We start from the raw sequence: 27,198 nt of genomic DNA, 5'->3' as shown, positions 1-27,198 counted from the left end.
CAAGTTTTATTTTATTAAAGTGCTGCAGGTTCCCTGTAAGGTGGATGAGTTGCCATCTGCATACTAAACTTAAAGCTACTACAGTTCAGATAAAAGAAATGTCTTTTGAACAGCTGCTTTTAGTGAATCCAAGCAGTTTTACATTACACTCAAAGCTAGCTACATGTACAAAATTGAGAATGCAATAGCACCACCGTAACACACAAAATTACTTCAAAAGTCCATCTCATCTTTTTCCTGCCGGCTATTCTAACCTGCAGCGTTTGTAGGTTTCAATACTGACAGTGTGTGTTTTGCTTCGGTTGTATGTATGTTGCTAGGAAATTAGATCTCGAATCCCGGATTCTTGTATAGTTTTGTACAACATTAGTAACTTGACTCAACTGACTTAACTCAAAGAGGAAAGCCTGATGTACTGGATCTGATTAATGCATACTGCCAAGGCTACCTTCAGTGTTATCTATCAGACTGATCAGTAGACTTACATGTGGCATGAGCAACAAATTAACTTTTATACATTTAGGTGCTGTACACTGCTTTCTGTGAGAGTTGATTTGTTTTATTTTAGAAACTGTTTGGAATTCAGTGGAAAATCTTTGGGAATTTAAAGCCCCCATCAAAGCTGAGAGCAGCGGAAGTGGGATAGGCATTTGAAAGTTTCCTACTTAAGCCGCCCACCTGAATGGTGAAAATCTGGATCTTCAGTGTCTGAAAAGGGTTTGGTACTCTAGCACCTGTGACCGGTAGTCAGCTCAACATTGAAACACATATTTCAAATGAGGAACCCAAACCCACAGTGTAAGAGTGGATGTCCCTTTTGATACAGAAATAAACACAGGCTACAAGAACGACTCAATGTCTGTTTAGGAAATATTTAAAAACTTGTTCTGAAAAACCTTAAAGCAATTTTATTTTGGCAAAAATGTAACTGATCTAAATGTAAAACAACAGCGATGCAGATGCAAAAGAGCATTAAGTATCTGCTGAATTAATGGAAGTAAAGGCAAGATTGTCATTGCCTTACCAGGCCATAGGACTGCTCTCAGTCAGAGAGAGGGAGGGAGAGAAAGAGAGAGAGAGGGAGAGGTAGATACATAGATAGAGTGAGAAGGTGGGTTGGTTTAACCTAAGGGTCACCACACCTCAAGCAAGGGGAGAGGTTGAGAATGAGAGACTTTCATTGCAATTTCAGCAGGTGCTAAGTTAATACATACCACAGGATATATAAATTTAGAACTTATACTCTTCAAATAGTTCTAATCTCCTAAAATAATGCAAATTTCTCTCAGGTGCTCCAATTTTTCAACAAAAAATATAATCATGTAGCGTATTTATTCACAATCAATTAATAAACATATATAAATGATATAAGTGGAATACTTCACATCAAATGTTGCTTATATTAAGCATGTTGGTTTAAACGGAACAAATAAAGCTGGTTTTATTTTTCATTGTTCAATTTGACTCAAATTAAATCTGCTAATAAAATTCAGTTTAGAGATATAAAAATCCAGAGAAGATTATTTTGTTACAAGGAATTAAAAAGTGCATTCAATTGAAGTGCATGTAATAAACTGATGCATTAAGGATCTAAACATATCTTTAGGATATTCAAAAGTGCCTGAAGCAATGAATTGCTATTGATAAACTTCATGCACTTAAAATCTTTGCACTGGTTTTTTAAAACCTTATTCATACTTTCTGATCTGATTGCATTTTCAGCATTTTTATTCTGATTTCCAATGGCTGCATTCTTAAATGGCAAGCAATTGTGAAATGCAAGCACTGTTAGCATGCAAGTGAATGTGATGGCATGATGCAAGCAACAGAGTTGATGTTTTTGAAAGGCAGCAGTGATTGAGCAAATAATAATTGCAAAACTGACAAAATTTCCTCATCACTTTCAAATATTTTATGCCTAACTGAAAATGTAGATGAGATATTGATTTAAAATCTGAACCAAAGCAGATTAAAACCTTTGATAATGCTATAATCCTTCATCACTTCAGTTACAGTATATGTCAACACACAGAGTTCAGGAGCATGTTGAAACCAGCTTTCAGGTTGAGACTTTAACCAACTGATCCAGAATTGGACTACACTCTTACTGTCATTTAGCTAAATAAAAAACCTACTTAACCAATAGGAATGTCAAACGTTTAGGACCGCAGTTATCAATTCCAAAATATTTGCGCAAAAATGTCTCAGCGTCTAATTTGAAAGACCCATTATTCCAATTAAACCACTCAAGCACTGATCAGTGCCTTAACAGAAAAAAAGCACTTCTGGGAGGAAAGCAATATTTTAGTCGTGGAGTGTGTGACAATTTGACAATCAAAAACTCCAAAATGGAGAAAAAGCAGAAACTGTATGAGAAACAAAATAGGTCTGGCAGCACAGAAAGAAAGAGGGTGCAATTATTCCCTCCCTTAAGGAGTGGTGAGGAGGGCAAATAATTGTGCAAGTTGGCCCAAAAGAGGTACTTTACCACCACCTCAGCAACTAGATGCTGGGTGAGAAGCTCCATAGACATCCTTATCAACTCACCATCCACAGATTCCTTACAGTATGGAAACAGGCCATTTGGCCCAACAAGTCCACACAGACCCTCCGAACAGTAACACATCCTGACCCATTCCCCTAACTAATGCACCAAACACTATTGGCAATTTAGCATGACAAATTCATCTAACCTCTTAAATAATCAACTCACGGTCACGTAAAGATCTCAATTTGCCAAATTGTATTCCGAGCTACAATTAAAAGGAACCAGAGTTTTAGACAGAGTTGCAGAAACTAACCCTAATTCTGACCCTTAATCTTTCAAATTTTGGTTATCTAGTGGAAAGTTTGCTTAATTGTTCTGTAATAAAGAGTTTAAAAGACATTAACTTGTACAACTGCATTATTCACCTATACTCCTTCTCACCAGCCTCCATTAAATAACAAATTTCATCTGTATTGTTTTGGGACACTGCCAAGTCTCACATCAGCATTGGGCCAAACAGATGAAGAGTCATCAAGATGGCAAAGGAATAAACTGGTTGTTGCCCTGAGCACTATGACATATAAATGTCTAACTACTATTTTTGAGGGGCACATCCCTTACTCCGAAAGAGAGAGCCAGAAGCTGTTCTCATCTATAGGAACACAGATTAACCTATATATAAAAAAAGGAAACTCTGCATTGATTGATTGCAAACTACACATGCACTTACAGTTCACATTTAGTCATGAAATTACAAACATTATTTGTAATGCCAAGATAAACAACCTCTCCCACAAACACCAAAGAAATTCAATTTGGCCTGGAAACACATTCTGCACAATGTAGGGGGTGGGTGGGAGGTGGGGTAGGTTTGAGGTCAGGAAACTTGGGAGAACTCGCTTCTCAAATGTCCTGCATCTTTTAAACTGCAGGGCTCCTTCAATTTCTTTTTCTATCAGTTTTCTGCTTAGAGCCAGCTTTTGCCCGAAACATCGATTTCGCTGCTCCTTGGATGCTGCCTGAACTGCTGTGCTCTTCCAGAACCACTAATCCAGAATCTGGCTTCCAGCATCTGCAGTCATTGTTTTTACCTGAGAGACAAGCAGGAGGCAGGCTGAGAGACATGCAGGAGGCAAGCTGAAGAGGAAGGCTGCTTCATAAGGCCAGACCCAAAATTGGTTGGGAGAGAATGGAGAGGGAGGCATTAAGAATAACATAGTTTAAAAGTAGCGTGTTAGACTTGGAAGAAGCATATTTCTTTCTCCTGCTTCTTGTGCGGTTTTGCAGTTTGGCAGAAAGATTAGAGGAGCTGAATGTTTTTTTAAATGGAGAAACATTGCAGAAAGTTACAGAAGTGGGATCTGGGACCCCTCATCCATGAATCACAAAAGAAACTAAGATTCAAGCTCGCCAGTGAATATGGAAGGCAAGTTGAATATTGGCTTTTATTTCAAAAAGAATGGAATATAAAAGTAGAGAGCCTTTGCTGAAACTGTCTAAGGTACAAGTCAGACCACAGCTGAACACTGAACAGTTTTGAGCCCCTTATCGATGGAAAGATATGCTGGCATTGGAAGAATTCCAGAGAAGGTTCACTTAGCTGATACCATATATGGAGGGACTGTTTCCTGAGGTAGAGATTGAGTATTTGATGCAATACAGAAGGATGAGAGGTGACCTAATTGAAAAATACAACATTCTTAGGGGATTTGACAAGGTAGATATGGAAAGGGTTGGTTCCCCTTCTGACAGAGTCTGGGGCCTGAGGGCACAATCTCAAAATAACTGTACCTTATATACAAAGGATAAAGGACTCTTGTGGCATAGATTCTATCTCTGGGCCAGGAGACACAGGTTCAAGTCACACCTGCTCCAAAAGGCATGTAATAACATATCTGAATATGTTGAGTAGAACTATCTTCAAACAGAAACTTATGGGGCTCCTGAAGTGCAGTGGCAGTGTCCTCACTTCTGGACCGAAAGGTTTGGGTCTGTCTGCTCCAGAGGTGTGTGACAGCATCTTTGAATGGGCTGAATAGTGATCACAACTCCTGACTTTTAATATAGTCTTGGAGAGGGATAGAAGCAGACGGTATGGGAAAGTATCTAATTGGGGGAGGGGGAATTACAATGCTATTAGGCAGGAACTGTGGATCATAAATTGGGAGCAGATATTCTCAGAGAAATTCATGACAGAAATATGAAGATTGTTTAGGGAACACTTACTGAGAGTGCTGGACAGGCCTGTCGCACTGAGGTAAGGAAGGGATGGTAGGGTGAAGGAACCTTGGATGACAAGAGATGTGGAAGGAAGAAGGAAGCTTAGTTAAGGTTGAGGAAGCAAGGCTGTAGAGGGTTCTAAGACACCATAGAAAATCTGACCATCATGGCACAGCTGTGTATGGAACCTATAGTAGGGGAGGTTACTAAAGCCATGAGCAAAGGTCCAGCTGCTGACGTTATATTGCCTGAAGTTAACAATCACAGGAGACTGGCACTCCTGCAACATCTGCAAAATGTCCGTCTCTGGGAGGGTTCAGGCACTTCCCCAGGATACATGAGATGCAAAGAATCTGACCCTATAAAAAAAATAAAAGGTGACCTTGGTGATTGCAGCCAATATCACAAGATCTTGCTATTGATCATCATGAAAGAACATTCACTCGTGCTCAGCCATGTCTGTCTCAGATCCAAGACAAAGGCATACCAAGTCCTCACTGGAGGCTAGCTCTATGCAGATAATACCACATTAGCATTTCATACCATGGAATTCCTTCTCTCACCTGTAAAAACTTAGTTTGATTGCCAAAATGAGGAAGAAAAATGTAAAGGTCCAGGATGTTGTAATACTGCCAATAGCAGCACTGAAAATATGGTAGTGGAGGTTGTTGGCAGTTTCACATACCTATATTCCACAATCAACACAGTGGCTCAGTGATGAGCACTGCTGCCTCATAGTGCCAGGGACCTGGGTTAGATTCCAGCCTTGGTTGACTGTTCTGTGTGGCATTTGCATGTTTCCTTCCTGCTTGCATGGGTTTCTACAGGATGCTCAAGTTTCCTCCCACAGTCCAAAGATGTGGAGGTTAGGTGGATTGGCCATGCTAAGTTGTCTGTAGAGAGTAGAGATATGCAGGATAGTTGAATTAACCATGGGAATTGCAGGGCTAGGTCTGGAATGCTCTTTGGAGGGTCATGCAGAATTGTCAGGTAGAATGGCCTCTTCCTGCACTGTGGGGATTCTATGATTCTCTTACCACCATCAATTGATGCTGAAATCAATGCATGCATCAAAAGCTGAATATGTTATGTCTAAGCTGAATAAAATAATATGAACAATAGTAACTTGACTAAGAACACTCAGGTGCTAGTCTACCAGCACAGTTCCATAGATGTGAGACACAGACAACATATGGTAGGCAGGAGAAAAGGCTGAACAGTTTTAAACTTCTTGTTCTCAGACTTATCCTTAGTACATCTTCGCAGAATAAAATTACCAGTTCAGGGGTCCCCTGCAGTGCTAAACTTGTTATTCATTCATTGCTATACCAGTGATGTCTGTACTGCATTGGCCTTGTTCATCAAATGAATGAAAACTTAATATCTAAAGTCCTTCTGTGTGGTGGACTGCTCACTGGAGCATAACCTCTTGGGTAAACATACTTCAACTACAAGGACACTTGCAAGCAAGTTATAAAAGCTGTCAGACCTTGACACGAACAAATGGGAGACAATGGCTGATTGGCATGGCCTCTGGAGTTTGACCTTTTGGAAGAACATTACAAGAGACAAACAGAAATGAAAACTCAGCTGTCCAAGAAGAGGACCCAGAGAGAACAGAGGCCAGTGAACTCTCCACCTTCTCAGTCCACTTTCTTCCTTTGCAGGAAATGTAGCAGGGGCTGCCACACTAGAGTGGGGCTTCTAAGTTCCAGCAGATGATGCTTAATAGAGTTCACTGTTGTCTTACAAGATAGAAGGCTGCCAAAAAAAACCAATGTAGTTCCAAACTGTGGTAAATTTCTAGCTTACAATGAATAAGCCCCAGTCTATTGAAGACAAAAAGCAAAATATCCAAATTCTGTCCAACAGACATACTTATTGAAAAATTAGGGAAACAAAGAGGTTTTTACCCCATATCTTCATTTGGTCAAGTTTGTCAGATTTAGTGAACAAATCTATTTGAAACAAAATAGCAACAATTTCCACAGCATAGGATTTTAAAACCAATTAGCTCAAAACAAAATGATTTTTGCCAATATTCGTGGCACTGATAAGGAATTTTACAGCCCAGATTCCAAAGTTGACCAAAAGTCAATGACGTGACACAATCAACGGCAGAGACACAGGAAATGCTCAATGCCTGCAGGAGGTGATGGGAAGTCCAGAATGTAATTTCACTGGAAGATGATCAGGCAAAATCGTGCACAGAAGCATAGCAATAATGGCTCTGGATAGGGTAGCCATTATTGCATAACTTTTTCTCAAGTACTTGTGAGTGGTATTGGTTAGATTGTTGCCAATCTTCATTCTTTTGGTTGAAGGTTGAAAGGTTGGAAGCAACCTGATATTTCTGAAGTTTCTATCTCCAGCAGAATCAGTAACAAGAGGCCAGATTGCGACAATCATGACTGAAGCAGCAAATTAGAAGTTTATCTCAGAAAAGACGGCATTGAACGCCTTAAGCTATTATGGCAGATATTAAAAACATCATTACCAAGTCAATTCAAGGTTTGAAAATGAAGTCCATAAAAGGAAATAGAGAACAGCAAGGAACTGGAACTGAAGGCGACACTGCCAATTGACAATCTTGTAACAGAGAGATGCACTAAATTGGGCCCTTTTGTATTGCAAGTATGAGAATACCATAATAATAACCACCAAAGGATAGACCTGAATGTTCAGATGACTATGCCTCTTTAGGACCACTTGGTCCTCAACAAACAACGCTGAGCTACTGCTATTCTTTAACAGCATAACCAATCAATCATTTAAAAAGCTATAATAAAATAGCAGGGAAGTAGGACTAATTATGAAATTATTTCAAAGTTCAACACAGGCATAATGGGTCAAATAGTTCCCTCCTACACTGTAGCATATGGAGTTAGAACTGCTATTTTGTTTCTTAACCAACAATTTTGGCATTTTGTTTCCAATTTTGGAAATGCTGCCCGGAATCTTGCAGTCTCTACCCCAGTGGATACATATGGCAATCCACGGAGCATGGTAATTTCTGTATCTTGTTCTGACAAAAAAATATAATTAGAAGTGGAATCTTGGCCACCCTCAACACATGTTTCATTGGGGAAATCAGTGCTGTTGGTAACTTCTCTTTCAAAACATGCTTCTTTAAAAATATAAACTTTAGTAGCCCAGACATTGTTAAAATATTTTTAATCAAATAAAATAAAGCTGCAAATATCAAAAATTTGAAAAAGTCAAAAATTGCTGGAAATACAGCAATGATCAATTTACATCTGTACGGGAAATGCAGGTTAAAAATTTGAATTAGGAGCCACTTTCAGAATTGAAAACTGAAAGAAATGCAAATAAATAAAAGGAAGAAAAAACATTTCCAGATGCAGGGTAGACGTGAACTAGATTAGAGAAAAGGAAATTCTTAATAACAAAGATAATTTAAATGAGGCAATGGAACTAATTTTTAAAAAGGAAAAAGCATGGACAAACAATAACGGTAAAAAAAACAAAATGCACGTCATTCACCCAGTCTGCAAGGTCCAAATATCTGTGCTGGTGAAGGAACTTTAATACACAGGCTAAGTGTAGGCAGGAGCCCTTCCCTCCTGAACTGTTTCTCAATTTCTCTTCCATCTAACAGTCCCTGCTAATCCTCCCAGGGAAATATACAATTCCAACACCACATGGATATCAACTATGTAAGGGATTAGCATCTGGTGAGTATTAGACTCCTGCAACACTCTTCAAACCCCGATGCCTTCACACACAGTAAGTACATGTTACTCTAAATCAAACTTACTTTGAACATTAAGAACGCAAGACTCTTGTTCCTTCAACTTGCTACAGCTTTCAGATCAGAAATGCTCATTTAAAATTAAAACATTGACTTGAATCTCACCCAGTGACAAGTAAGTAAAAGGACACAGGGCAGTCAAATGCCTTTTGGGTGGTATTACTGAATTCTCCTGCATTTCCCACAACATAATGGAATGCAACTGGAAACAAGGGTTGGAATGACAAATGTCCATAAACTTCCTCAGCTTAACACCCTGTCAAAAAAAAGTGCAGCTGGAGAAGCAGACAATCAAATGGTGAATACCTGGGTCATCATGTTTACAATTGTCAAATGAGGCAAATGATGCAAGACTGATCATACTGTATGTAAGTTTGCTCGCTGAGCAGGAAGGTTCAGTTTCAGACATTTCATCACCATACTAGGTAACATCATTAGTGAACCTCCTGTGAAGCACTGGTGCTAGTGACCCACTTTCTAGTTATGCATTTAGATTTTCTTAGGTCAGAGATGTCATTTCCGGGCACGATGTCAGTTCCTGTTCCTTTTCTCAGAGGGTGGCAAATGGGGTCCAAGTTGATGTATTTGTTGATAAGAGTTCCGATTGGAATGCCATGCTTCTAGGAATTCTCTTGCGTGTCTCTGTTTGCTTGTCCTGGGATAGATGTGTTGACCAAGTCAACATGGTGCCCTTCGTCATCTGTGTGTAAGGATGCTAGTGAGAATGGGCCATGTCTTTTTGTGGCTAGTTGATGTTCGTGTATCCTGGTGGCTAGTTTTCTGCCTGTTTGTCCAATGTAGTGTTTGTGACAGATTTTGCAAGGTATTTTGTAACAGACATTAGTTTTGCTCGTTCTCTGTATGAGGTCTTTCAAGTTCATTAACTGCTGTATTAGTGTGCTGGTGGGTTTGTGGGCTACTGTGAGTAGCCCACAAGAGGTCTGAGTAGTCTGGCAGTCATTTCCGGCAATCAACCTTCAAGACCATCAATAATATCCTTATTGGCACAAAATTCACTGAAAAGAGGAGAAAAACAACAACAAACTACCATTCTTAGATGTCACAATAGAGCAAACAGCCAATGGGGAACTTCAAACCAGCGTCAACAGGAAAATAACACATATAGACCAAATACTAAACTACAGAAGCAATCATCCCAACATCCACAAATGAAGCAGCATTAGAACATTATTTTAATGAGCCACCGCACACTGTGGCACAGACGATCTATGAAAAGCAGAGGAAAATCAACTATACAGCGTATTCAAAAAGAATGGGAATCCAATGTATCGATTTCTCAGTAACAAAGCCAAACAAGACAACAAAACCCGTCCAGAAACCCTAACCACTCTCCCCTACATCAAAGACATCTTGGAAATGACTGCCAGACTACTCAGATCTCTTGGCATCATTGTAGCCCACAAACCCACCAACACACTAAAACAGCAGCTAATGAACTTGAAAGATCCCAACAAGTAAAACTAATGAAATTTACAAAATACCTTGCAAGAACTGTAACAAACACTACATTGGACAAACAGACAGAAAACTAGCCACCAGGATACAGGAACTTGAACTAGCCACAAAAAGACATGACCCACTCTCACTAGTATCCTTACATACAGATGAAGGCACTTCGACTGGGACAACACGTTCATCCTAGGACAAGTCAAACAGAAACATGCGCGAGAATTCCTAGAAGATAGCATTCCAACCAGAACTTTATCAACTAACACATAGACTTGGATGCCATTTAGCACCCTCTGAGAAAAAAGAACAGGAAATGACATCGACACATGAAATAACATCACCAACCCAGGGAAACCTAAACACGCATAGACAGTAGGTCACTAACACCAATACTACACTGGAGGCTCACTGATTATTTTACCTAGTATGGTGACGAAACATCTGAAAATGAACCTTCCAGCTCAGCGAGCAAATTTACATCCAGAACCTCAATCTGAGCTACAAATCTTTTCAATACTCACTAACCGATCATACTCCCTGCCCTGGCCATCACTATTTATGGCAGATACCTATCATAACTGCTAAACAATTTGCCTTATGAGAAGCTAGTCATCCATCTTTGACAAGAACCAGTGAATAAGTATTTCAGCCAATCCAAAGATAATGAAAGAACTTCCCGAAATGAAGGGAAATATTTCAACCTTATCAAAATGTTGTGATGTAATAATATTTGCTTAATGAAATAGCAAAAAAGTATTTTGTGATTTGATTTAAGACATAACTGATTTGATCGCATCATGAATATTTGTGATATTCATCTCTTTTTCTTAATGCAAAACGAAGAAAGAACACGAGTTGAAGAAAGTGACTCTATTATATAAAGTGATGAAAAAAACCAATGGCAGCTTAACAATATTAGCATTATTGAAATGTGATTATATACAAGGACTTACCATGGTCTTTACTATCTGCTATTCCAACATGGTTACCATTTTCCAAATGCCCTTCACCATCTGAATTTGGCTTATCGGTAGATAATTTCTGCAAGAGTGAATCAAATACAATCAATCAATTTTCACTCAAAGAAAAGACTCTACTGATTTCCTCCAAATGAAATCTTTGGGAATGGTTTGTTATTGTGCCTATGCACAGTATAGATTGGAAGGAGTTTTCCTGGTTGGTATTTCTAGCAAATTTTTGTGGATGCTTTAAAATCATTGCAGAAATGGAGCACCTGAGAACACATCAAAAAATGGCAAATACCTAATTGCATTGGGCCACAGAGCTTTTGTGTTTTATGAGTTGACCTTGTTAGGACAGAACTTCCATTCCAGCCTTAGATGGTCTTTGGGAAGTGGGTAGTACTGCAAGGGACAGGTTGAGGGTAGAACTGCTTTGTACCAGATGTTCCCATTTCTCCAACTCAATCAGCTTAGGACTAAAGGCAATGAGACACCGAATGGACAACTGTGAACGGGGAATGGTGGTGGAAGGGGAGTCAAAAAGAGTAAGGGCCCAGGCAAATGGAAATGTTCAAAAAGAAAATTGAAGGTTTATTTTAAAAGTTCAGACTGACCAGTCTCCTCTTTGAACACAGCCCAAAGAGGAAACTCCAAAGGGGGGGGCAAGTTTCTCTCTACTCATTGGTAAATGAAGGCTGAATTTACCAGTTGTTTGGGCAGGAACAGAATGAAAGTGTTAGCGAAATTCCCTGGTTATCTCGGAATCCCATGAAAATTAGACACTTTCCCACAATATAATAGTACAACCTTAGCTTCCTTTACAAAAATAGTTGCTCCTCTTTCATATTAGGATCCAGGCCTAATATCCCAGATGTGTCCATACCTAAAGTTGATATCACATGTATGCATGCTTCTGCACAGTTTTCTGGTTCCAATGCACCGCTGACTGCAATTCAAGGCAGGGTCATGAGAGTCCTGGCCTAGAATTCTATATCTCTATCCATATTTCATTTCACATCACTAACATAAAAGCACCAACATTCACAAAGAAATACTCAAGGGAAGGCAAGGATCTGGCATTGTGTATTCCAGTATAATAAAGCCATCTGCTCCCCTTCAGCAGGAGTTCAAATGAGAATGACTGTTGATTATTAGCATTCCATGCAGCTCTCTGCCTGTCTACTTGCATGCCAACACAATTTGTAGTAATAATATAATGTACGTGACATGAAACCGGAGTGATAAGAGTTGATTGGGACACTAGTAAAGGTTATATCGTGCAGATTTTGAATTCACGTAGCAATCTTTACAACATGCTATGGCTTTCTTTCTCAGCAGATTACACTGACTACAATTTGACCAACATTTTTCTTCCTTTGGTAGGATCTAATGCAGAATGCAACCTTATTTCCAACAAACATCTATTTAGTTTCTACCAGAGATAATACATAAAGACTAGATTAAAATATAAGATTCGAAACTCCTCTAATCTTATTTTCTATTTGTAAACCAGATACACATTCACATCACCTTCCAATCAAATCTTCCAATTTAGTTTATACTGGAGGTATTTTGAGAGCTAGCTTTTCCTAGATAGTGCTATGCAGTACATTTATCTACTTATGAATTCCCAGTAGTGCCGATGAAACTGCAGCTTTCCATTCAGGGATAGCTGACAGTATCCCCTTTGACAATCCAGCTGAAATCACCAAATGAGCTCAAAGTGTGAAGAAATCATAGGAATCACAAGTACTGTTCATATTATCCACTGGAGATATGGATGAGGGATGTGTTCCTTTTAATGCATGCCTGACAAGATCAAAACAAAATATACATTTTAAAAGAAATTATAATATGTGTAAAATAAAGAACAGGGAAGGTTCCCCCAGTCATCAATCTTCCCTGATGCAGATATGCTCCAGCCACACACAAAATCACTGACCCACCCCTTTAATCACACAATCTCCTGGGAGAGTCAACAAAAAAGATAAATTCAAAGATCAATTTAGCAAAACACTGGGATATTTCTCTCTCATTCCCTTAGGCAAAATTCCAGAATGCTGCTGTAACCTATAAATCCTTCTAATCCCAGCTAACTCATGACATGCTCTTTATAATTGGAAATGCTCTCCCCTTCTAAGAGCTTGTCCAGATCCCATCTGAATGGCATTAATAATGCATAATTTAGTCAGCCATCTGCACAATTTAAAACAATGAAATAAAATTATTGCAAAGTTCCAAACTTGTTTAAGATCCTCCCAAACAGGTTGACCCTTCTGGGTTTGTCCAGGCACTATTTAATTTCAAGGTGATAAAAACAAAAATTTATTCCAGCATGAACTGTCTCAACATGAAGCCTTGTGGGACGGAACTGATTACTATTCCTATATCAATCTAGTCACAGTGAAAATCTTGGTTTATCTATCATCAACAACTTTAGAAACCCTTTCCAACTGCTATAAATGCTTTCCAGAGTCACCAATACAATATTGCAAGTTTTTTTCATTCACAGAGTGGTGGGTATCTGGAACTCACTGCCTGTAAACAGTGTAGAGGCAGAAATTCTAATAACATATAAAAAGTACTTAGGTACACTTGCCCTGACAAGGTGTACAAGGATATGAGCCAAGTGATGGAAAAATGGATTAGAAGAGCTGGGTGGTTTGTTTTGACCATGGTAGACTTAATGGGCCAAAGGGACTTTTTTTGTGTGCTGTAGAATTTATTTTGGACCGACCCTTAGACAGACAACACTTGTAGTACTGTGTCAATATTGTTTTTACTCTTATCTTATTGGATTGTAACATTGTTACAAAGCTTTTCACAATCTTAATGATCTTTATCAAATCACTCCTCTCTCTTTTCTTGAGAAAAGAGCTCCATCCTGATCAATCTGTCCTGATATTTGTAATTTCTCAGTTCTGATGTTATTTTCGTGAATCTTTGTTGAGCTTTCTCTAGAAACATTACCCCATAGTGTCAGTGATGTGCAGGCTAGGTGGATTAGCCATGGTAAATATGCCATTACGAGAATATGGGGGTTGGGTCTAGGTGAGATGTTCTTCAAAGGGTTGGTGCAGACATGTTGGGCTGAATGGCCTCTTTCCACAGGGATTCTATGATTCTAAAAATCTGTGTCCTTCTTAGGGACCAGAACTCTTCTCAGTACTAGAATGCTGTTTAAGAGATACTTTAGAGTCATACAGCACAGAAACAGACCTTGCGATCCAACCCGTCCATGCTAACCAAGTTTCCCAAACCAAGCTAGCTCCACTTGCCTGTGTTTGGCTATATCCCTCCAAACATTTCCTATTCATGGACCTGTCCAAGTGTCTTATAAATGTTGTAATTGTATCTGCATGGACCACTTCTTCTGGCAGTTTGTTTTACATATCTGTGTGAAAGAATTGTCTCTCAAATCCCTTTTATAACTTTCTCCTCTCACCTTAAAATGTGTCCCCTAGTTTTGAACTCCCTCACCCTACAGAAAAGATGCCCCTTACCTATGCCCCTCACGAATTTGTAAACCTCTATAAAAGGTCACCCTCAACCTCCTTCATTCCAGTCAGAAAAGTCCCAGCAATATCATGGTAAATCTTTACTGAACCCTCTCCAATTTAATAACATCCTTCTCAGAGCAGGGCAACCAGAAGTGGACACAGTACTCCAAGAATGGCTTCACTGACAACCTCAACATGACATCTCAACTCCTATACTCAATGGTCTGAGCAACAAAGGCAAGTGTGCTAAAAGCCTTCTAAACCAACCTGTCTATCTGCGACACAATTTTAAAAAATAGCAAAAAGTTAAGAATGCACTCATGGGAATGGCTTGCAGATTCCATCAGTAACCACACTGTAGAATAGGGTAGACAGGAAGGAATAATGGGGAGTTGTGAGAAAGGTACTATAGTATTCATGAGTGATTTAATTTACATATTGATCGGACAAATCGCATTGGCAAAATTAACCTGGATAATGAGTTAAATCAGCATATTTGGAACAATTTCTTAAATCAGCACACTTTCTAGCTAACCAAAGAACAAATTGCATATCTGGTAATATACAAGGAAATAAGATTAATTAAATGTTCCACAGTGAGTGCCCTTAGGCAGCAGTGATCATAATATAATTGAATTTCACAGCAGCTTCAAAAAGAGTGAATCTAAGGCTAGTGTCTTAAAACTGAATAAGGAACATTACAAGGGCTGGCTAAAGTGAACTGTGAAATTACGTTAACAGATAAGTCAGAAGAGATACAGTGGCAGACTTTTAAGAAGATATTTCAGCATACTCAGAAAAGACACATTCCAGTGAGAAGGAGATCCCTAAGGAAGGAATGCCTAACTAAAGATTTTACAAAATTGAAAGAAACTGCATATGCTTCCACAAAACTGAGTGCACGGTTGAAACAATGGACAGAATTTAAAGGATAGTGAACAATAACTGCAAGGTTAATAGGGTGGAGAAATTAGAACACGAGAGAAAACTAGCTAGAAATAGAACAAATTTTATGTGTTTCTGCAGGTACACAAAAGGAAAAAAGTTTATATAGAGAATGTTATCCAGTGGAGAGAGAAGGGGGGGGGGAAGAGGGGAAGAGAGAAAGAGAGAGAGACGGGGGGGGGAAGAGAGAGAGAGAGAGAGAGAGAGAGAGAGAGAGACAGACAGACAATGGAATTAATAATGAAAAATAAGGAAATGGGAGAATAACTGAATAGATATTCTGAATCTGTCTTCACTGTACAGGATACAATAACATTGTTGCGGTTCTATTCACCGAGCTGGGAATTTGTGTTGTAGACGTTTTGTCCCCTATTTAGGTGACATCCTCAGTGCTTGGGAGCCTCCTGTGAAGCGCTTCTGTGATCTTTCCTTCGGCATTTGTAGTGGTTTGAATCTGCCGCTTCCGGTTGTCAGACAAATCTTCTCCCAAACTTTGAGTACAATATCATCCCCAGAAATTTGTGAATCAGTAGATGAAGGGGAGCAAGTAACTTGAAACACTTAAATCAGTACTGAAAGGATACTGTGAAAATTATTAGAGCTAACAGCTGACAAGTCCTTCTGTCTTGGTGGACTTCACTCTAGACTCATAGATGAAAGTGGCTGCTAAAATAGTAGCTGAATTTTTTTTACAATTTTTTAAAATTCCCTAGTGTGGCCAGTGGATTGGTGAGCTAAAAGGACACAAAATGTAGGCAAGATGTGCTACAAGGTTCAAAATTGAGGCCTCAACTATTTATATCAAATGACTTGAAATGAAGGCACTGAACCTATAATTAGTAAATCTGTTGATGATACAAAGATAGGCAACAAAGTAAATTGCGAAGAGGGCAAAAGATGTCTAGAAAGAGATATATGCAGGTTAAGTGAGTGGACAACACTTGCCACTTTGGCAGGGGGAATAGAAAGGTAGCATAATGCTGAAATGGAGACAGATTGCAGAACTCTGTGTGGTATAGAAGGATCAGGATGTCCTGATACACGAATTACAAAAGGTTAGTATGTAGGTGACTAGGAAGGTGAATATAATGTTGTCAGTTATTGCAGGGGAATGGAATGTAAAATTATGGATATTTCCTTTGAATAAAATGATATCAGAAATGTGTTCAAGTTAGCTTTACAGACTTCTCAGTTAAAATGCTTAACATTTCCTTAAACTAAAGTACAACTAGGCTTTTTTTTGATGGAATGTGATAATTTGTTTTGCTTTTCCATACTTCTCAAAGCTTAGGTTGAACCAATGCAAATCCATGACTGGAGTGAAGAAGACAAAAAACAGAACACAACAGAAAAAATACACCAAGGGAAAGAGCTATGTAAATAAACAGAAATGAAGAGCCACAAATTAATGGCCAAGATAATGGCCAAAAACAAATATACATACAACAGCAAGTGAAAAGAGAGAAAGAAAACAAGAGAAAATCTGTTTTGCTCTCAAATTCGGTATCATGAAATATCAGCCATGTTATTCTCAGACTTCTAGATTTCTATTCAATATATAGAAACATTGAAAATAAGAGCAGAAGTATGCCATTTGGCCTCTGTTCAATATAATCATGGCTGATGGTCTACCTCAGTATCCTGCTCCCACTTTCTCCCTCAAAACTTTGATTGCTTTAGCCTAAGAACTAAATGTAACTCCTTCTTGAATTCAATGTTTTAGCCTCAACTGCTTTCTGTGAAAGAGAATTCCACAGGCTCACCACTTTCTGGGTGAAGAAATTTCTCCTTATCTTAGCCCTAAATGACACGTCCTGGTACCTTTAAACTGTGACCCTGTGTACTGGACTCCCTAATCATTACCTTGTCTAGTCCTGTTTACCCTGTCTACTCCTGTTAAAACTCTCTCCTCATTCTTTTAAACTCCAATAAGTATAATCCTAAATCTTTGTTGCTCTCCCTCTATTGCCAGATAAGGAGATCAAAATTGCACACAATATTCTAGGTGTGGTCTACAAGGCCTGTACAATTGTAGCAAGACATCCCTGTTCACAAACTCAAATCCTCTCACGACGAAAGCTGAAATGTTATTTGCATTTTTCACCACCAACTGCATTTGCATGCTTACATTCAGCAACTGATGTACAGGACATTCAAGTTTTGATACACCTTCCACCTTTCCCAATCTAACACCATTCAGATAACAATCATAAGACCATAAGACATAAGAGTGGAAGTAAGGCCATTCGGCCCATCAATTCCACTCCACCATTCAATCATGGCGATTAATAACCTTCCTTTCTAGTTTTGCTACCAACATGGATAACCTTACATCTATACGCATTGTACTTCATCTATCATGCATTTGCCACTCACTCAACTTGCGCAAATCACAATGAAGCATCCTCCTTTACGATTCATTATCCCACCCAGCTTTGTGAAGAAAAGAGAACACCTAAATAAAGGGATTCCAGAACTGAACTGAAAAAAAAATGGTTCTCAGGATAATCAGCAAGTCTTCTTGACCAAGATGATGCAATATCTAGGAAGAATCTGAGATCTGACAATTGGGTTTCAGTATTCTACATCAATAGTTTCCAAAACTATGCGTGGAGAGTAGGGCTCTGTTGAACCTGTCCTTTCACACCTAATTTACACCTGGTCTCAGAAAGTGTAATTGGTTATTTTTTTCAAGACAAGGTTGGTCACTTGAATTTTGAATCTGTGAAATCAATTCAAAATTAATAAATCAATGAGATTACACGAGTTAAAGAAACACTTTCAGATAGATGTCCTTTTTAGCCCCTCCCCTCTACACCTCTCCACCCCTCAAAGTGTGTATAAACCAAAGGCCTGGGAAGTGGCATGAGGAAATCTGCAGCACATTACCTTTTCTAGTTCCGCTTTGTTCACAGGAAAAATTGTCATGGATCCATCTGTTTCAGTAGTTACATTGCAAAGTACTACAACATCTTTTATTACCTAAAAATAACAACATGAGAAAACAATAAAATATACTGTTGCTTAATAGTTGTAAATTATAGAGGTCAACGTTCCGAAATTAGATTAGATTAGATTACTTACAGTGTGGAAACAGGCCCTTTGGCCCAACATGTCCACACCGACCCGCCGAAGCGCAACCCACCCATACCCCTACATATACCCCTTACCTAACAATACGGGCAATTTAGCATGGCCAATTCACCTGACCCGCACATCTTTGGAGTGAGAGAGGAAACCGGAGCACCCGGAGGAAACCCACGCAGACACGGGGAGAACGTACAAACTCCACACAGTCAGTCGCCTGAGGTGGGAATTGAACCCAGGTCCCTGGCGCTGTGAGGCAGCAGTGCCACCGTGCCGCCTATGAAATGAAACTAAGTAATGATTTACTGTGACAATTTTAGGTTGAAGTAGTCAGGATAAATATCAAATTCAACAGAATTTTGAAATATATCGACAAAAAAGGGTGTAACTTCTCAATAGGTTTCCTGATCATTGTTTATTTTAAAACAAAGCTTTTGGAAAACCAAGCTTTCCGTTGTTACCATAATTTTGTGAAATAGCTTATGGTTCATTAATCTTTGGACCATGTAAATACAAACACATCCTAAAGTCCTAGTGACTGAGGGGTCAATTATAAATAGCTTTTTTATTATAATTTCTTTCAGCTTGGTGGATGGAAGGGGTGTTCTCTCAAATTTGTCAAACAATATTTTCTTTAAAAATGTAACTGGGCAGTCTTTTTTTTCCTCATTTTGAATCACAGTTTAGCTATAGATCTTTGACACTTTAGACATACTAATGAAAGTTGCATGTTGATTTGTAGAAAATAATTCTGGCCTGTCACTTTTCAAATACTGTACATGCTTAACATGTGGCTACAGTGTACAGAAATCATCATAACACTCGTTTCAGGCAATACTAAACCACAGTAGAGTGTGTTTTCTTTTTTAAGAAGGCTTTTTTTATAGTATTGAATTAAAACACTGGACACAAATTGAACTGATTATTTTTCTGGCACTGAACTTATGAAATAAGAATTCAACAGCAAGGCTTAAAATCAGCCAATCATAGCACACCTTGTAGCAAGGGTGGTTTCACACCTCACAATCACCTACATTGCCAATGGATTGTTAGGAATGTAAGTGTTGTTCATCCAACAGCAGAATAAGAGAGAGAAAGTGAGTGAGTGTGTGAGTGAGAGTGTGAGAGTGAGGAAGTGAATGAGAACGAACTAGTGAGGGAGTGTGTTTAAACAGAAGCTTTTAAGACAAACCCTGGCAGAAAGCATCAAAAATATTACACATTATATGTACAAAAAAAAATCACTGAAGTTGTATTATAAATATTCTAACATGCTGTGTTACTGGTGTAAATCATGTCAGCTCATTACACTGTATAAGCTGCTGCTCACAATGAAAGTTCCTGCCACGGTCCTCTGAGTGTAGGAAGCTACAGGACCAGCTTGGTTCAGTTTGTAGAAGAAAACCACTTGATGGTTGAACTAGAAAGGCTCTCTTGTAGTAAACAGGATCTAGTTTATTGCACTCAACAGGCAATGAAGCAGTTTTGAAATGTAGTCGCCATTGTAATGTCAGAAACACCGCAGCTAATATGCTTACAACTAACTTTCACAAATGATTTTGATTTTTTTTAAAGACAAATTTCAGCTAGAATACCAGGATCATTCTCCCACTCTTCTTGAAAATAAGATGTGGGAAATTGTCTGTTCACCTGTAGACAGGATGTCAATTTAATATCTTATTTGAAATGCAGCACCTGTGACAGAGCAGCACTCTCTCCAAACCGCAACAGAGTGCCAGCCTTGATTTTTCCGATCAGGTCCTGCAGTGGAACTTGAACCCAAAACTTTCTGATTCGGAGGTGAGTGTGCAACGAAGTAGGTTAACAAACACAGTTACAGAGATAGCAAGGTGAAAGGCCATGAAAGGATATAAACACAAGGAAGAGAATTTTAAATCGGAGTTTTGTAGCCAATGCAGGTCATCATACATGGGGTGACAGGTAAACAAAGCTTCACATTTGATTGGATCCAAGCAGTAGGGTTTTAGCCGAACTGATGTTTACAAATGACACAGAATAGGTGGCCAATCATCCAAAAGAGCACTGGAAATACATAAAAGAGTGTGCAGCAATATAGGTGAGTCAAGAGTATGGTGCTGGAAAAGCACAGCAGTTCAGGCAGCATCTGAGGTGCAGGAGAATCAATGTTTTAAGCATAAACTCTTCATCAGGAATGAGGCTTATGAGTCGGGGCTGAAAGATAAATGGGAGGGGGGTAGCTGGAAAAGCAATAGGTGGAGGAAGATGGGGGAGAAGGTGATTGGTCAGAGGGGGCAGTGATGGATGGGTCCGGAGGATGGTGCCGAGTTGGAGGCTTGGGACTGGGATAATGTGGGGGAGGGGAAAATGAGGAAGCTGTTGAAATGCACATTTATCCTACGTGGCTGCAGGGTCTGAAGGTTGAATATTAGGCATTCCTCCTCTAAGCGTTGGGAGGTAATGGTTTGGCGGTGGAGGCGGACCAGGACCTGCATGTCCTTGATGGAGTGAGAGGGGGAATTGAAGTGTTCAGCCAGAGGCAGTGGGGTTGGTGGGTGCGGGGTGTCCCAGAGATATTCTCTAAAAACGATCTGCAAGAAGGCGCCCTGTCCCCCCATTGTAGAGGAGACCACACCAGGTGCAACAGATGCACTAGATGACATTGGTAGAGGTACAGGTAAATTTCTGATAGATGTTGAAGGATCCCTTGGAGTCTTAGATGGAGGCGAGGGGCAAGGTGTGGGCGCAGATTTTGCACTTCCTCCAGTAGCAGGGAAAGGTGGCAGAAATGGGGTGTGGGCTGGTGGGGATTGTGGACCTGACAAGGGACGCAGAGGGAATGGTCTTTTTGGAACGCTAATAGAGGTGGTGAGGTCCATTTGGAGGTGGTGGAGGACGATGCAATGTATGCGGAGTTTGGTGGGGTGGAAAGTGAGGACTGGGGGGTTCTGATCTTGCTATGTTGGGTGGGGTGGTGTTCAAGGGCGATGGTGCGTGAAGTGAAGCAGATGCGCTGGAGGGCATCATCAACCACATGGGAAGGGAAGTTGTGATCATGGAAACAGGAGGCCATCTGGGACTTCCTGAGGTGGAACTAATCATTCTGGGAACAGATGCGGTGGAATTGGGAATAATGGATGGCGTTTTTCCAGGAGGTAGGGTAGGAGGAGGTGTAGTTCAGTTAGCTCTGGGAGTCGGTGAGTTTGTAGTATATGTCTGTGGTTAGTCGGTCGCCAGAGGACCAGGAAGGGGAGGGAGGCTGCCAAGATAGTCCAGGTGAATTTGAGGTCAGGGTGGAAGATGTTGGTAAAGTTGATGAACTGTTCAACCTCCTTGTAGGAGCATGAGGCGGCGCCGATACAGTCAATGATGTAGCGGAGGAACAGGTGGGGAATGGTGTCAATGTAACTGCAGAAGATGGACTGTTCCACCTAACCGACAAACAGGCAGGCATAACTGAGTCCCATGTGGGTGCCCATGGCTAACCTTTGGTTTGAAGGAAGTGGGAGGATTGGAAGGAGAAATTATTGAGGGTGAGGACCAGTTCAGTTGGGCTGATGAGGGCATCGGTGGAAGGGTACTGATTGGGATGGCGTGAGAGGAAGAAACGGAGGGCTTGGAGACCTTTGTCGTGGCAGATTGATGTACACAGAGACTGGGTGTCCATGATGAACATGAGGCACTGGGGGCCAGGGAAATGAAAATCTTTGAGGGGGTGAAGGGCATGGTGGTGTTACCAAATTAGGTGGGGAGTTCCTGGACTAAGGGGGACAGAACAGTGTCAAGGTAGAAAGAGATGAGTTCAGTGGGACAGTCACGTCTTCTGCATGGAGAGATTGCCCAAGTGGCCCACACCCAGTTCTGTGTTTCCATGTACATGGAGTCCACATTTGTGATTGTGACTGTTGCAGATGATAACAGGAAGTAAAATAAGGATACTAGCTTACACCATTGTTTCAGAATGGAGAGAAAAAAAATAAGCACATAAAAGGGAAAATGTGGACTATGCCGACTTTGGATCATTACCTATTCCATGCTGAGGAAATTAAACAAAGAATAACATTCTGTTTAAGAAATGTAATACAATTTTTCAACATCCTCTGGAGTCGTACCTGAGGACTGGAGAGAGGCAAATATGATTCCTCTCTTCAAGAAAGGAAATAGGGAAATCCCCAGCAATTACAGACCAGTAAGTCTCACGTCTGTCGTCTGCAAGGTGTTAGAAAGGATTCTGAGGGATAGGATTTAAGACCATCTGGAAGAGTATGGCTTGATTAAATGCAGTCAACACAGCTTTGTGAGGGGCAGGTCATGCCTCACAAACCTTATCGAGTTCTTTGAGGATGTGACTAGAAATGTTGATGAGGGTCAAGCTGTGGATGTGGTGTATACGAACTTCAGCAAGGCATTTGATAAGGTTCCCCACGGTAGGCTCATTCAGAAGGTCAGGAGGAATGGGATTCAGGGGAACATAGCTGTCTGGATACAGAATTGGTTGGCCAACAGAAGACAGCGAGTGGTAGTAGAAGGAAAATATTCTGCCTGGAAGTGTGTGGTGAGTGGTGTTCCACAGGGCTCTGTCCTTGGGCCTCTACTGCTTATAATTTTTATTAATGACTTGGATGAGGGGATTGAAGGATGGGTCAGCAAGTTTGCAGGCGACACAAAGGTTGGAGGTGTTGTTGACAGTATAGAGGGCTGTTGTAGGCTGCAGCGGGACATTGACAGGATGCAGAGATGGGCTGAGAGGTGGCAGATGGAGTTCAACCTGGATAAATGCGAGGTGATGCATTTTGGAAGGTCAAATTTGAAAGCTGAGTACAGGATTAAGGATAGGATTCTTGGCAGTGTGGAGGAACAGAGGAATCTTGGGGTGCAGGTACATAGATCCCTTAAAATGGCCACCCAAGTGGACAGGGTTGTTAAGAAAGTATACGGTGTTTTGGCTTTCATTAACGGGGGATTGAGTTTAAGAGTCGTGAGATCTTGTTGCAGCTCTATAAAACTTTGTTTAGACGGCACTTGCAATATTGCATCCAGTTCTGGTCGCCCTATTATAAGAAAGATGTGGATGCTTTGTAGCGGGTTCAGAGGAGGTTTACCAGGATGCTGCCTGGACTGGAGGGCTTATCTTATGAGGACAGGTTGACTGAGCTCGGACTTTTTTCATTGGAGAAAAGGAGGAGAAGAGGGGACCTAGTTGAGGTATACAAGATAATGAGAGGCAGAGATAGAGTCGATAGCCAGAGACTATTTCCCAGGGCAGAAATGACTAACATGAGGGGTCATAGTTTTAAGCTGGTTGGAGGAAAGTATAGAGGGGATGTCAGAGGCGGGTTCATTACACAGAGAGTTGAGAGAGCATGGAATGCGTTGCCAGCAGCAGTTGTGGAGGCAGGGTCATTGGGGACATTTAAGAGACTCCTGGACATGCATATGGTCACAGAAATATGAGGGTGCATACATGAGGATCAGAGATCAGCACAACATCGTGGGCTGAAGGGCCTGTTCTGTGCTGTACTGTTCTATGTTCTATCCTGAATGTAACAGCAAAACAGCTGCAGCACAGACTACGAAAACAGTACAGTCCAAAAGAGGAAGAAAAGTGCTCTTTTTGGAACACACAATCCCAATCCAGTTTGTATTTTGAGTCTGAAAACAATACATGATCTCCACACAAGGTTTCCCACACAAGTTTCTAATTACACCATAGGCAGCCAACATTAGGATGGTTTACTGAGGAAATATATACCCTGTAGGTCTGTGGTAACATTGTATCTCATCATTACTGCTACAATACCAATGTTTTGCTGTGACTGGACCAAACACCAGCAATTACTGACTTTGAATTGCTTCACTTGTTGCACAATCAACCCATCAGATATTGAGTGTTGGCTGCTGAACTCCCAATGTTCTGTTCTTTGACTAAAAATACTTGATCAATTCAGTTCTCAGAATTTCAATACACATCTACATACATTCAGTTATAGAAATGGTTTGATGACCAATGATCATTATAAAAACTGTAACAAAAGGCCATAAACAATGATGATCAAACGGTTCACACCAAATTATCATTTGTCATAGGTCAGCATTCATGATCCCCAGTTTTAGTAGGATTTTTGTTTCTGCAGAAGTATAAATTTTTGTCTCAGAGCACAGGGCGTGTAGTGGAAACAGAATTTATTGGGGAATAGTTTCGAGCCAGGCAAACAACCTGGACTGCATCTAACCAAACAATAATTAAAATAAAAATATTGAGATTGCTTTTCAAAGGGCCCTACAAGAACAGCCATAGTAGATTGTCACACGCAAAGTAGATGCATTTTCTGCTGATTTCACAAATTCCAGCAAAATCATGTAGGAGGATGCCAACAATTACAATCACATGTAACCACTAGGATTGTGCACTGTGGAGTTTGGGGCCATTGTCAGTTTTGATCCTGCAATTAAAGAAAAATGATACAATTCATAGAAATATAATGGGAATTGAGTTAACTAATGTTTCAGCAGTGGGAATAATGTGCCTCTATTTTGCCTTATTTATTTACACAATAGCAGCCCAGGAGGCAGCTAATTAGCCCACTAAACCTACACTGGCTCCAATGAAGAACGATCTGATTATTACCACTTACTCTTGCCCATAGCTTTATAATTTCTCCTTTAATTACATAAAATTCACATCTAAAAACTCCAGTTGAATCTATTTTGATCAGCCTATCAGGCAGCATATTGTAAACCTTAATCATTTGTTGGATCTAAGCTCAATGGAAAGTGGACTGAAAAGAACTTGCTCTGTCGAATGGAATATCATTGAGTTTTTTTAAAATTGGAAACAGACTCTTATCCACACAGCCATGCAAACAAACAGGTTTGTTCTCCATTATGCTTGTGGTTAAAAACAAAACCAAAACGACACCTATGGTGACACGTAATGGGGCTGTAAAGGTGGGAAACGTGGCAGCTGGGAGGATTTAATTAGGCATGAGCCAACATCTCATTTCCTGATGTCAAATTTAATTCATGAGTTAGAAGTGGGTGGCATGTCAGAATCATAGTAGCCAATATGCTGTCAGTGAAACCTATTTATCATTAATCTGCATTCTGTGAAAATTTATTAGTTATGAAACACAAATTAATTTCTAATTTCAAGACTGGTGTTTCCTATTCCTTATTTCTTAGGGTTGATATGCATTAGGCAGTTCAATCTTTGGGCTGGAGGTGAGATTTTATATTTTCGTCTGACTCAACAGAGTAGAGTAGTAGCAAGTTGGATAGTCTGTTAGAGACAAGGGCAAGGTGAAAGTGATAGTGTGGTGCACGGATTGTCAAATTGCACAACGTGGAGCTGATAAGGCAGTGGAGCTTGTTTTCAGATCCTAAAATGGCAGGCACTGCTGTGTTTGTGGACGGGGAGGTAGCCGTGAAGGAAGCGAGGCTCCAGCCTACAGGTGAGGCTCATTGTTGCAGTGCTCTCATCCTGTGTGTCCATTAGAGATAATTAGTCAACATTTTGGAAGGGACCTTGAGTTTGAAGCAGGGCAGGCCCAACTGCAGAAGCAGTAGGTCAATGGTCTCTGAAGGAAGTGAAGAAATGAAGAATGATGCAGAGAGGCTCCAGATGTCAGTAGGTAGGTCTGGAATGAGGATGGGATAGTCAAGAGTGAGAGTTAGAAGGTTGAAAGTCAACAGCTCTGAGCTAAGATGATTGGGGGGAAAGCAGCAGGGTAAAGTTAGGGTAGAGTCAAGAAAAATGGGAGGAAGCTTGTGACAGAGGGAGGGCGGACGTGGAAGTTTTCAGAGGCACAGTTAATGCTATTCTCCATCTTCATGACTGTTACTTTTTTTTTTAAGAATCCCTACAGTGTGGAAACAGCCCAATAAGTCCACACCGGCCACCCAGACCCATCACTTTATATTTACCCCTGACTAATGCACCTAACTTATACACCCCTGAACACTATGGGCAATTTAACATGGCCAATTCACCTAACCTGCACATCTTGGATTGTGGGAGGAAACTGGAGCACCTGGAAGAACGCCATGCAGACACAGGGAGAATGTGCAAACTCCACACAACTGTCACCTGGAATCGAACCTGGGTCCCTGGTGCTGTGAGGCAGCAGTGCTAACCACTGAGGCACTGTGCTGCCCCTTTGTTGGTGGTCATCACAGACTAATATATGTGTTCCCCAAATATTTAATCAGCCAGCAATAGCTAATTCAATCAAAACGTGGATGTCTCAAGATTTCAATGTAACGGAGCTATGAATATTTCCTTCGGGAGGAAAGACTGCTGATACAATGTCTTGGGAACAAGTAAACTGTAGTTTGTGTAGTTGACCACTTTGTGTTTTGTTATTGCTGGAGGACACCATATATTTGTTTCTGTCAATTCCTACTGGTTCTTTCCATGTGCAGGATCAACTGCTGCCAGAAAACCTTTACCTGGCAAGAGGTCAAATTGAGAGAGGAGCCTGCCGTGGGATGGGAGGGATTCAGAGTGTTGCTAATTGGAGGGTCATGCATCCCCATTAATTGGCTGTAACTGCTCTAGGAATGACAGCCATGTAAAGGAGAGTTACTCAATCTTTTTCCTGCCATCTTCACTCTGCTTACTTTGTGGATTTGCAATAAGTTTCTTACCATCCTATCATCTTGCAACATGGTATAGCAGGGGAAGGGATTCACCGGAGGGTGGCTTTGGTCACAGAAAAATTGGCAACAAGGCCATCAGTTGGCACCATCAGAGAGAGAGAGAGAGGTCAAGAGGAA

The 27,198-nt window shown here is 40.4% G+C and overlaps 1 protein-coding gene across 1 annotated transcript in view; it reads right to left on the bottom strand.

The window, feature by feature from the left end:
- Positions 1-27,198, bottom strand: part of afap1 (actin filament associated protein 1) — a 283,296-nt gene that overhangs the window by 55,011 nt on the left and 201,087 nt on the right. Inside the window, exons 7-8 of the mRNA XM_060832686.1 lie at positions 18,247-18,339; positions 10,904-10,991 (exon numbers count right to left, since the gene is read on the bottom strand). Of these exons, the coding sequence (XP_060688669.1) occupies positions 10,904-10,991; positions 18,247-18,339 (181 nt within the window). The remainder of the gene's footprint in view (positions 1-10,903; positions 10,992-18,246; positions 18,340-27,198) is intronic.

The sequence above is a fragment of the Hemiscyllium ocellatum genome, chromosome 1, assembly GCF_020745735.1.
Source record: "Hemiscyllium ocellatum isolate sHemOce1 chromosome 1, sHemOce1.pat.X.cur, whole genome shotgun sequence".
NCBI classification, from domain to species: Eukaryota; Metazoa; Chordata; class Chondrichthyes; order Orectolobiformes; family Hemiscylliidae; genus Hemiscyllium; species Hemiscyllium ocellatum.
Note: the sequence above shows the minus strand (reverse complement) of the source record. Positions and strands in the feature narration are given on the sequence as shown.